This window comes from Corvus moneduloides, chromosome 8 (assembly GCF_009650955.1).
Source record: "Corvus moneduloides isolate bCorMon1 chromosome 8, bCorMon1.pri, whole genome shotgun sequence".
Lineage (NCBI taxonomy): Eukaryota > Metazoa > Chordata > Aves > Passeriformes > Corvidae > Corvus > Corvus moneduloides.
Window position 1 is genome coordinate 17940597 of NC_045483.1, and position 12362 is coordinate 17952958.

The 12362-nt window shown below is 43.0% G+C and overlaps 2 protein-coding genes across 5 annotated transcripts in view; one reads left to right on the forward strand and one right to left on the reverse strand.

The window, feature by feature from the left end:
- DRGX (dorsal root ganglia homeobox) overlaps positions 1 to 2627 on the forward strand; it is a 43378-nt gene extending 40751 nt beyond the window's left edge. The window contains exon 6 of the mRNA XM_032116610.1: positions 2397 to 2627. Coding sequence (XP_031972501.1) covers positions 2397 to 2431 — 35 coding nt within the window. The 3' untranslated portion in view covers positions 2432 to 2627. The remainder of the gene's footprint in view (positions 1 to 2396) is intronic.
- Positions 1 to 12362, reverse strand: part of C8H10orf71 (chromosome 8 C10orf71 homolog) — a 52692-nt gene that overhangs the window by 13250 nt on the left and 27080 nt on the right. The window contains exons 1-2 of one of the 4 annotated variants that reach the window (XM_032116605.1): positions 8499 to 8833; positions 2617 to 2821 (exon numbers count right to left, since the gene is read on the reverse strand). The exons of 2 other annotated variants lie outside the window; for them this stretch is intronic. The gene's annotated coding sequence lies outside the window, so the exon portion shown is untranslated. Of the gene's footprint in view, positions 1 to 2616; positions 2822 to 8498; positions 8834 to 12362 lie in introns of those variants that run through there. One more of the 4 variants, XM_032116604.1, reaches the window with a different exon arrangement.

Sequence of the window (12362 nt, forward strand, 5' to 3'; positions counted from 1 at the left end):
TTATGCCATGAGACATCACACTGGCATCTTGGCAGTGCCCTTGGGAGTTGCATAGCAATCTGAAGTCAGCAGCACTGCATTGCCCATGAGAATGGGAAGAGAAGGAAATATTTTGTTTTTTTTAAATCTTTGTGAGCTGGTTTCTTTATATGGTGCTCTCTCTATGGCACCTATCCACAGCTCCAACCCAAAACTCACAGCCCTGTGGTGACTGCTGGCTGAGGTTTATTCAGCAGCATGCTCTACTTCCACACGTTTCTTCTTTAGGTTTCCAGGGGCTCATCATGACAATGAATAGTTAGTGCTCCTTACCATGGGAAATAGGAGGATCCCTAATGAATTGATGACTTTTTTGCATAGGTGCATATTTGTTCATGGCACACACAGGAGTTCATAATCAGGTGAGAGCTCAGGTCTCTTCAGCTTTGTGTCATCAAGCTGAACCAGCACTCCCAACCGATGTCAGCTCCTCCCTAGCCCTAAGTGGGGCTGGCTCAGTGAGGTCTCTTGGGTATTGCCAGAAAATCCTGCATGGCAGCAGTGGTCAGCACATGAATGTCTATGGAGTGTGCTGCTGTCGGCCAATGCTCACAGCACTGATGTCTTCATTGTGCATTTAGGAAAAGAAACAAAAAGGTGTCAGGGAGTTAAAGGTCACCCTGTGAGTCCCTGCCAGAGACAAGAAGCCAGAAGGATGTCCAGGAGAAATAATGGAAAACCTCTGTAGTCTGGTGTAGAGTACCTAAACATCCCTTGTGCTGGGCTGCCGGGCTGTGTGGGCTGCTCACAATGGGCTGTGGGGGAGACAATGCTGTCTCTGATCTGCCCTGCTGCCTGGGCTGCTCCAGGCACACCCCCTCTCTGAGCAGCCCTCGGGCATGTGGACCCAGGGGTGGACCACAACACCCTCAACCAGGAGGGGAGCTGACTCCAAGAGAGACAGTAGTGGTCAAGCCACAGTTCCTTGAACTGTCAAAAAAGGCAATTTCTAGATTGAGGTGGCCATAAAATTAAATCTACTAGCACAAGCCTCTGTTTCCCTCATCCAACAAGATCACTTTCACCAACTCTTTGCAGTCATAAAGGGAAACCGAAGTGAATTCTCCTGCTTGGGGAAAGGGGAACCACTTTACTCAAAGACAAATACCTGCCACAGCAGATGGAGGATGGAGAAGTGGATCTCTCCAGCTTAGGGTGAAAATCCCAAACACTGACAGAAATGACTAGCAACAAGGTGACCTCAACTATTCCAGCACCAGATCTTTGATCATTGCACTGGAAAGCAAGGAGAAGAAACCATGTGTCTGAACTAAACCAGTGTAGGAAACTGGGTCCATTCCCCTTGAGGATTTGGCCTGGCAATTATGTCTTGAACAGCTTGTTCTGGGCCAGAGAAGAGGAGAGACTGTTCTTGACTTTGGGCCAACTTCTGTTCTCAGTTACACTGGTATAAATCTAGAGTAATTTTACTGACGTCAGTAGAATAACTGAGAACAGAATTGGTGACTGAATACATCGACTTCCTCAGCCAATACTGGTGCACTATCCAGAAGCTGCATACGCAACTGTAACCATAGTAAAGTGAATTTCAACATCTGTGAAGAGCCAAACCTCCCCCCCCATGAGGTGTGCAGACCAAGATGCAAAGGAAAGGGGTTTGGAAGCAATACCATATTGCTATGCCACCAAACAGTGCCCTCTAGACAATTCTGATTTTCTAACCTGGATTGCTCATCACTGAAAATAGCAGTGCATTTGGGAAAAGTAATTTTGCTCTTTTCTGCAATATTCACTAGAATACATAGACCTAAGAGTGGTGGGGTAGACATGGTATAGTTCCAGACTGCACCAGCAGAACTGGCTGCCAACATGAATTGTCATCCTGTGGACAATACCAACTTTTGGAAATATGTTTGTGCACATTGTGTATTAGGGGAGGTGTTCTCATTTAAATAGTTCTTGACATTTCACATGGAATAAGGATTCTGAAGAGAAATCAAATTGGGAATTTCAAAATTTCATTTAGAATTGGACACCCCCTTTTTTATTTTAGGTTATTTCACCATTTTTAGTGAAAAAAAGCTATGAGAAATAACTTGTATATATACTATAATAGTTATAATAGTATGTTATTACTGTCCTCACATCAAAGAGGGTGTATGCTATTTAACATTAACTGAAACTTTTCATTTTATTTTCTACGTCAAACAATACTCTCATGGTACTGCAATGGAGAGTGTAATCTTGTTTTGAAATTTCCCTAAGTAAATATTTCAAACTATAATGCCCATAAATTTCCAATTATCTTTCTAGGGGAAATGTCATTAAAATGAATATGATTGTGATTTTATTTGTTTAATCAAACCACTTCTTTTTTTTTTTTTTCCCCTGAAAAGAGCTGAAGTCTTTTTCTTCCAGCGAGCTCTACTGAAGCTACTGCATCTGTTCCCATGGGAGCTGGAACCGGGCACTCAGTTAAAGGAAGGTCAGTGTAGGCTGGTGGAAATGTGAACACAAGGAAGAAATGCACCTAGCTAATGACTCTGTGTTCTGCATCCTGCTGTGTCCTTTCCTCAGAGGAGGTGAACCTCTTGCAGCCCCAGCTGAAACGCTTACCTTTCCAGCTCAGACCACAAAGCTTCAAACACTGGAAGATGAAGACCTCACATGAAGAAAAATGGGAGGAACAGAGACTGCAAGTGTCTCTACCTTTCCCTTTCTGGTTCAATGGCAAAGACCCAACAGTTATTTCCAGCCGGTCTCCGGACTGCCTTTCCCAATGTCCTCCAAATGCCCCATCCTGCCAACAGGCCTGTTAAGTCTGGAAGAAGGAGATGTCTCTCAGAAAGGGTTGTATCTGGACTGAGGCTTTCTTGCAACTCATGTCCATCCTTTCCATCACCTGGCTCACTGCCTTTGAAGAGCCAGTAACATGCAGACATGACAGGGGAAGTCGGAGGCACAGAGCACATGACTGACACAGGCCAAGGGCAGGTGCCGCACCTGACAAACAGCACGAGTCTATGAGAAACACAAGGCGAAAGGGATGGTGCTCCTCCCATGACCTGAAGTCAGCACAGACAAGTGACATTTAAGCAACTGAACCCAAACAGTGCATTTCTTGGCATTAAATGTCTGCCTGGAAAAGGCCACTGTCTGTAACTAGGTCAGTCACTATACACCAAGATATTTATACAGCTCCCCAGCAATATGGTACATGAACACCTCGTGGCTATTTATCTTTGCAAACTCTCCCACTGAAAGCAGGATCTGTGTCTCATTTACAGATCAGCAGCTAAGGCCCAGCTTCAACTGACTGATTTGCCCAAGATCAAACAGGGCATTTCTGGCAGGGCAGGGAACCAAATCAATGTTTTCTGAATCACACAAAAAGAGCTTAAACATTTTCAGGTAAGGCAAAAATACGCCTTCCCACTGCCCTTCATAACTCGTGGTATTTTATTCCCTGCAAAAATTCACCCCACTTTCAACTGAGTGTTGAAAGTGGTGCTGTAGCTTGGCATTATCCATACAGATTTGGACATGACTGACTGCAAAGATCTCTGCTTCATCTCAGGTGCTTGATACCTAAATCTTGCTAAGATTGTTAGAACTCAAGCCTTCCTCACTAGTTGATGGTGACAGCTGACTTTACAATACTACAGCCCCCTCACTGAGCACTGGAAGGATTTTGGCTGATGAGACAGGTGTTCATCTCCTTCCATTCAGTCTCAAGCAAGATTTAGACAATGAAAGCTTCTGAGTTTTCACTTCCTGAATGGGAGAAAGGAGATTTTCCCACAGCAGGGGGAAAGCTGTGAAGTATCACAGCATTGCAATGGCTAGAGGTAGGAGATGACAAAGGGGGAAGGGAAATAAAACACATGGACAAGAAAACAAATGTAATGGTTTGGATGCCTTGTATCAGGAGCATGCCCGACAGTCCCAGCCCCTGCCGTAGGAAAATTGTAATGATGCCAGCAAGTATGGTAGACACAAGAGGGAGGCAGGTGTATTCTCCTCTGTGACCTACACAATGAATTCTGCAGCTAGCAACAAGCCATGCCTCACTTCTCTTTCCAGGCTGGGGAATCTGAAACCATCCCCCACTTACACTGCCCTCTGCTCATCAGCCCCAACACACTGATACCATCAGCACTGTCAAGTTTACACTTAAACCATTTAAGCTTCTTGACAAAGAGATTCTGACCCACACCCTTCACACACGATACAGTCTCAGGAAATAACAGGAATAATACTTGCAGAAAACAAGTATTATTCCTTTACTGGTAGTCTCATTTGCTCTTTTTCTTTATAACTTCTGGATATTTTCAAGGTTTGGACAAAGACTTTGCTGAATCTGTTTTCTATTAAGAAAAGAATTCAAGGTGCTTGTACGTGCTAGGTTCAAAATTGTTTCAACTTCTAACTCACTGAATTCCACTGGATTTAGGGACAGGCAATATACTGAAATATCTGTCTTATGTTACCAAAGACAAAAAGGTGTACGCATCAGAGGTGGGGGAGAAGGTGGAGGCTTTGGTTTAGAAAATTTTCTGGCTCAGGCTGCAGGAACAGAGCTATTTCTTATCTACACCTTGCTATAGCTTTCAAATGCAGCCAAGAGAGCACCACTCCACTCCTAAGCAAGCAGTGTGGCAGGGAGGGTAATACTCACGTGCATGCCAGAGTGTATGACTCAAGCACATGAGCATCCTTTCACATAACATCTCTCCTCCGATGACAAACTGCTCCTCAACTATTTGTGATTATAACAGAACCATTCCAGTTGAAGGACAAAAGCAGTGGCTTGCCTTCTGCCCGCTATCTGGAACATGGCCATGGGGCAGCTACACACCTCTGGGAGGACTCTCAGAGGGCAGGGGCAGCCCACTCACCCTTGCCCCCATGTATCTCTGGAGACCCCACTACTTTCCTCCTTTTGAGGAGCAAAAGCCAGGAGAAAAATCTCACCCTGTACAAGACGGAAGCTCCTTCCAGCTCCCTCTTCATTGTGCACAGGAGTTGTTTTGGTTTTGCCCTGGGAAATGCAGACTCCCTATTCAGAGACTGATTAATTGTTATGATTTAATGGTGTGTCCCCAAGGCAATTCCTCATTGTTTCACAGTTAATGCACATGCTACGGTGTTTCTTGTGATTATTCTGTAAAGGATATATGCAAAAGACAGAAAAGGAAACATCAAGAGTTTTAAGCAGAATCCACTGTTGTTCCCCAAGAGATAGAGGGATGACTCCAGTGGAGTCAGTCCCTCAGCAGCTTCAATGGTGCTGTCAGCACAGTGCTTTCCCAGACCCTCTGAAGAGGCCTGCAGACAAACAACAGCATCACCATCAGCCTAGTGCTGTCACCAGATACATCTCCTTTCCCATCCCTTCTCCTCAGTTCTCCTACACACCATAGAAGTGGCAATTCTAGCCACTTGTCTATGGCTTCATTCAATTCACAAGCCTGGTCAAAGACTAATTTCTCAGTTTTGGAGAAACAATCCAAATCCTAATATCGCTACTTCAAAGCAGATAAATCAGAACAGAAAGTGTCAGTGAACAACATCATGATAAGGAGTGCTGCCCCACTGCTCCAGCACAAACCATGACACAGCTTGCAGGGGTCAGTTCCCTCTGAGTATGATGTTGTTTCTGCACCAGCATCCTGGGCAGTCCTGGGCACTCATCCCAATTTCTGCACAATAGAGCCCTGTGCTTTGAAATATGCATAGGATGGAGACAGGGACACGTGAAATACATTTCAACAGAACAAAAGCCATCTGAAGTGTGTGAAATTGTACATGGGTCTATAATGACGCACACAGGCAAGCCAAGCTGGCCTCGAGGTATGACAACTTATGTCTGATCCAGGTAAAGTTGATAGACAGAGGCACATCTGAGACTGAGAATCTGCAGGAGCTGCAAATTGCCAGAGACTGCTATTTGCTGAATTTGCTGTTAAGGTGTAGCCAAATGTTAACCACATCCATCTCTTTTAAATACTCTTCCAAAAATTTCAGGGATTTTCGTATCTGTCTTTTGCAAGTGGAAAGTATGAATTAGGTGGCCTTCGTGTACCTGACTGTCATACCCATATCAAAGTCCCCAAAACAGCCTTTGACACAGTGTGTAGGTAACAGGGAAGGCATCCTTGAAACTAATGGGATGTGGCTATGTGAGAGGCTGAAAATAAAGATGCATCCCTATTTGACCTTCCTGGCTCATGAAGATTGGTCTGACTGTTACCAGATGATTTAGATTAATCATTACTAGTTACTGCCTTCTTGTATATCATTATTTGCAAGCACAGGTGATGGATGATAAAGAAACCTACAACTATAATTAAATATCTGCTTTCTATTCCTGTCCAAAGAGGATCATTTTGCAGGGAAACCCAAGGGAGACCTTACTTCTAGGTGAGGGTTGTCCTCTTACAGCTTCAATGCTGCCTCAATTTCTCTGAGACTGCTAAAGGACAGAGTCCTGGTGGCAGTCTCTCCCACCAACCACACTTGAAAGCCATAAAAACCTGGCAAGCAACAAGATAGTCACAACACACTAAGCTCAACACACACACACAAATATACATATATATAATATATACATATATATACATATATGCATATATATACCCACACAACTTCAGATATGTGTAAGTAATCACTGATCCATCCAAAAGCATATGCAGGCTTGATTGAAGAGGAACAACCTTATCTCAGGTGAAGTTCCCCTCTGAGTGAACACATGCAGCTCCCACTATGCTCCTTTCCCCACACACCTGTCAGCTGGCTCACAGACAGCTGATCCCCAAATGCAACACAACCTCAAACACTGCACAGTTACCTCTAAAAGCAATGAACTCATCCTCTCACTTGGAGTAGCCAAAGCTCTGTGTGACCTGGCACCCCAGCTGCAGGCAAGGCTGCAGCTAAAAACCACTTGCAGAATTTCCCTCTGCCAGCAACTTTCCCTGTGTGTAAACTCAGCTGGACTAAAGGAAGACTGATACAGATGTGTGGTATTTTCTGCCAACATGGCTCATAGGGTTAGTTGACTTTGTTTCTGGTCTTGGAGGGATTAACAGTTTTGTGGACCTTTTCCACAGCTCTGGTAATGCAAGTACAGGTGAGACAAGCATTTCACAGAAGCAGGTAGGAGCAAGAGGCTACAGAGCAAAATTTCTGTGTGTTTTTGGTTTACAGTGCAGGGATGCAATTACACCTGCAAACCTCCACCCAGCTGTGGCCTTCAAGTTACAACTGTTTTGGTAACTAAGTTGAGAATGCATATATAAATACCTTCCTAATGACTGGCGTGGAAGGATGGAGAAATGTAGCTGGGGCTCCAGTGTACTGGGAATCTTTTACTTCTTAGTATTTGTCACAGACCTCATCCTGCAAGCATTAACTGAGGAAATTTGCTTTTTACAAGGTCAGTTCCTTGAAAAAGTGAAGAAAGAGAACCACAGACTTTGATCCTGTCCAGAAAGCTTATTTGTCCTTCTTATCTTGTCTCTCTGTTCCTTCTCCCCTGCCTCTCTCCCAGAAATGGCAAAGGACTAGAGAGGAACCCTCTAGCTGGCACTGTACAAAGTCAGTGTGAACCAGTCACTCTGGTCTGCTGCTGTAAAATTTTCTCTATTCATATTTAATCAGATTGCCTCTTCACAAGCCATTTTAAAAAGCCTAAGCAGTTGGGTTTCTCAGGCTCAATTTTAATTATTTCTGTTCTTTTTTTGCTGCTGAGTTCTGCTGCTAGACTAATAAAATGCAGTTCCTTGGGATAGCAGACTAAGAAGTTCTGCAACAACTGGAGTCAGAAAAGCTTATGCCATTTAAGAAATCTTCCAATAATTAAAATTGGATAAAAGTCATAGTCACAGTCATTTATAGTGGCCTCTTAGCACTGCATAGGTATTTGAACTATCTTACTTTTTCAGGCTCTGTGGCATAGTAATTACTTTTTATAAAATATTTAAATTATTTTATTCCTATTTGTTCCAAAAAAAGAAACATAAATGCTTTCCAAACTCTATACAAATCACTGAAGTTTTTAAGAGTTATCTGTAAGCAGTAATCATCTGGAAAGTAAAACTAATGTATATTTCCTTAAAGCTGCTTACAGCACAACGTGCAAGACAATTAAATGGAGCTTCATATCAATTTAGTGCTCTTTTAAAAAGATCATGCCCCTTTGCAAAATAATTGCATGTCATAAACAGTAATCACTGCAAACAAATCTCTGTGTAAGTCTCTTTCCACACACAGACTTTCAGAGACAATCCTGCATTTCTCTGAGAAAAAAAAAAGCTAGACAAAATGAAAGGACATTCTACCTCCAATCACTAAAGAAAAGATTTAAAAGCTGTTGGATTTCTCCTATCTGATCAATCACACAACTGATCCTTGAGTGCACACACATTCACACACTTAGAAACCACCATTCTTCACAATTTCCTTGTTTTAAAAACACCCATATGCTTCCCCCTTACCTTCTGTGCTCCAGTTTCCTGATAGAGACAATGCAGGGCTGTGCTTTCTTCCCTTAAGTCAAAGCCCCAGCACATTTTAGAGCAGCCTGCTTACTATTAGCAGTTCTCATTATTTATGTGTGTCGGGCTCTTCTTCTGAACATGGTTATTTTAATAAAAAAGATGACTGAAAAATAAATAAAACTATAAAAGTAGAGGAGCTAACCCTTGAGCCCTCGCTGACCTGCCCAGCCAGGTGAAGTGAAATGAGCAAGGAATCCAAAGTTAGTAAAATGTATTTAAATAGTTATCAGGCAAGGGGAAACCAAACGGAGATCATGGTGGGGAAGAGGCAAACATACGTATTGGAATAACCACGCGGTGTCGAGTAACAGACAGATGAAACAAACAGTCATCAGCTATTTTTACATTCAGATTGGCCATTGGTAATTCTTCAGAGATAGCTAATACAGAAAGCAATGCTGTGCCATGGGCTCGCTGCTGCCAGTGAATCCTAGCTCAGAGCACTGCAGTTTTGTACCTACAGGTGGGAGGCAAAGAGTTTATTAGGGTCATCACTAAAAATACTGCGTACATATGCACACGAGTAACACATTACTGTCCTATGGGTGCTTTTTCATAAATAGCTCATTTCATCATCAAGGCTGGACAAATGTAGCTAGTGTTCTTGGAGTAAGGACCTCTTCCACTGTCCTTCCAAAGCAAACAAGACCAGCCATCCTCCTGGAAGGCACATGCCAGCATTTGGTTTCATTTGGCACGCTGCACTAGGATGTTGGATAATGGGGGAAATATGCCATGAAGTCAACAAGCGAAGTTTTTGTACGGCAGATGTAAACAATGCATGGCACCCTGTGCCATGCTGTGTGCACACAGTTCCTTACTGCAGTCATGGGACTCCTGGGGTTCAGCATCACGTTTGACTTGAATCACAGCCTACAGCAAAATGAAGAGCAGGATCTCCTGTAATTACAACCCAACCCCTGCTTCCATGGCAGAACAGGACTCCACATGAACCCAGTGGTCATTTGCATTTTAAAAAGAGCTGCTAATTACATTGCTACATCATGACCAAGGCAAAACCCATGCAGTATCTGCTGCCTGAGAATCTCCAAGCACCAGGACATTTGTGATGAACTACTTGTACCTGAGATCCAAGAGCAGCCTGGGCTTGCCCCTTCTTTGAGGGACAATGACCTGCCTTCTCTAAAGCAACCATCAGCTTTGAATTCCCAACCTGAGAGAGGGGTCTTTTTCACATTAGATTCCAGCAGGAAGATTTTGCAAAGATGACTCTCCTAAAGTCCTGGTATGGGCTTTTGGTGCTCAAGTGTTTCTCCTAACTCATGCCAAACGTAATGCTGGTCTTGCCAAACATCAGGGCACTTCTAAGTGTAAGTTCTGGCCTGGAACTACACAGTTCCAACAGCTCCCCACGCTCTGCACCTGTAAGAGCACTTATGCACAAAGGTCTGGTGTACCATGAGTCATGCCACCTATGGACTGAGACATTGGAGAGAACTGGTCCACACTGAAAAAAAATGTTTGGGATTACAGGGGACAGTGGAAAAAGTAGTTTTCGGGCAACAACTGCCACTAACGTAGGCAAAACTGTCTGTATGTGTGTCTGTCTCTCCCACACATTTCTAAAGGGGGGGAGGAATGTATTTCTGGAATACTTGTGCTAAAAATAAACACATCTCTGCTGTCTATGAAGAGAGGCAGGTATAACCCTGCTTTCTGTAAGCCCTGAACTTGTGAACTGCTGAGAGGCTGAATCGCAACTAGAAAGATCCCTATGGAAATGGTAACTGCTAATGCAGGAAGGTTGGCTGATTGCTTGCAAAATCCAAAACAGGCCTCTCACACAAAAGCGGCTGGGGTTAACACTATTTATCAGGATAAATGTGGCTCACAGACTCCAGCTTTGAAAGGATTCAAATCTTGGGATAGGCATTAAGCTTATTCAAATACGGTGATAATAAATAGATATATTTGCTAATTCAGTGTTCACATGCGAATCTGGGATCAGATGGCCTGTCATTAAAATAAAACCACTTCTGGGGAAAATTACTGAAAACCACACAGCAAACACGACCCAGTGGCACTTAGATGTTGTTATCCTGCTCCCAGGAAATTTAAAAAGCAAAAATTCCTGCTGGTTCCTTTCAGTGAATGCAGAGCAATAACAGATCACACCGAACTTTTGTAAACAGCAATTTGGACTGAAATTTTAAACTTGTATGAAAACAGTATGCAATTTGCACAAATATGTCAATGAAAAATGTACGTATGTCTGTATGCATAATGAACTCCATCTTTCACACTCACACTTGAAACTTCATATGCCTGGCAATGCTGAGAATTCTGACAAGAGAGCCTTATGCAAGAACAGTAGCTTTCAGCTTTTTCTGATTTGTATCCCATCCCAACACTTTCTCCAGGGAAATAAATGGAGTTCTGCCCTACTGACAGAGACAGTCTTTTTCCTTTGTTACCTTAGCTGCAAACCCCAGAGAAGCAGTATGCAGACCCCAAGGGGTCAATGCACCAATCACATGCAAAAAGTCCCTGGTACATGGAAACCAAAAAGTGGAACTGATTATAAACAGAAATGAAAACATCACCCTGGACTAGGAAACACAAGCATCAAACTGCTTTGGTTGTAGAAATTAAATGTTTTATAATTCTCATGGCATTAACAAGCAAGGGGTCTATTTAGGAACCCATGAGAGCAATAGGACTATATTGAGTTTTCAGTTGTTTGCTTACAGCACTTTTTGTCCAGCAGAGCAAGGCAGCTTCAGTTCTTACCTGGCAGCCACAGATTGAATGATTTGTTGGCTATTGTCATGGTGAGTGAAATAACTTGATCTCTGGGCACTGGACAAGGAGTGCAGGTGGGTGTAGAACATTGGCTGGACTGAGCAGCCTCAGGGTCGTATCAGCCAAACAAAAGCCATGAACCAGGGAAGTATTGATAAAGGTATTTTCTCTCCCAAAGGGGAACAAGATCAAAGCTGCATTTTCTGCTCAGCACCTCCTATCAGCCAATGCAGGCTGTGCTGCACCTGGTACCAGGGGAAATGACAGGTCATATTCTTCTCTGTGTCCAGCCTCTTACACATCCTGGTTTGAACCAAATTCTATCCTGGAAGACCCAGCTAAGAAAATGTAGGTGAGAACATAAAGGTCCCCTGTACCTGAGAACCACTGGCAGTCCTATGGCCTCTCCCCTTGGGGCCATTTCTCCACCTTTCTGGAAAGGCTGCTTATCCCCCCCTTGTGCAGAATTTGTGCAATGAGACAGATTCAGGATTCATCCACAGCCTCTCTCCAGGTCTACTCCTTCAAACCTTGCCAGAAGATACAGTTTATTGGTCCCAACGCCACAGACTCCTAGAATTCTGACAAGGAGAGAATTTTTTTTAAGCCCTTGTATTTTTTTCCTATTTGTCCTTATTGAAGCTTTGAAGCCTTGCAAAGTAAAAAGTCTCTGCAAAAGGAAGCTCCAGAAGAAATCTGAGAAGAGTTAAAGAAAAAGAAATATTTCCTTAATTTCATCTTTCATAATTCTATAATATGGAGTTCAATATAATAAAATGTCAAAATTATTTTCATCCTGCCCTCAGAAAGTAGTAAAAGATATTATTTCCTAAAAAAATTGCTACGTTTCTTTTCTGAAATCAGATTTCTTATGAAACCAAAAAACTTTGCTACATTTTGGATTTGACTGCATTTATGATCACTGGCAGACATTGGTTCCACCATCTTTTTGTCCATCTTTGAATAAGAACTTAAATGCAATTTTAAAAGAATTTCTGGTCTCCTGATCTCCTGTCCCTGCTGCTGTGCCATCAATAG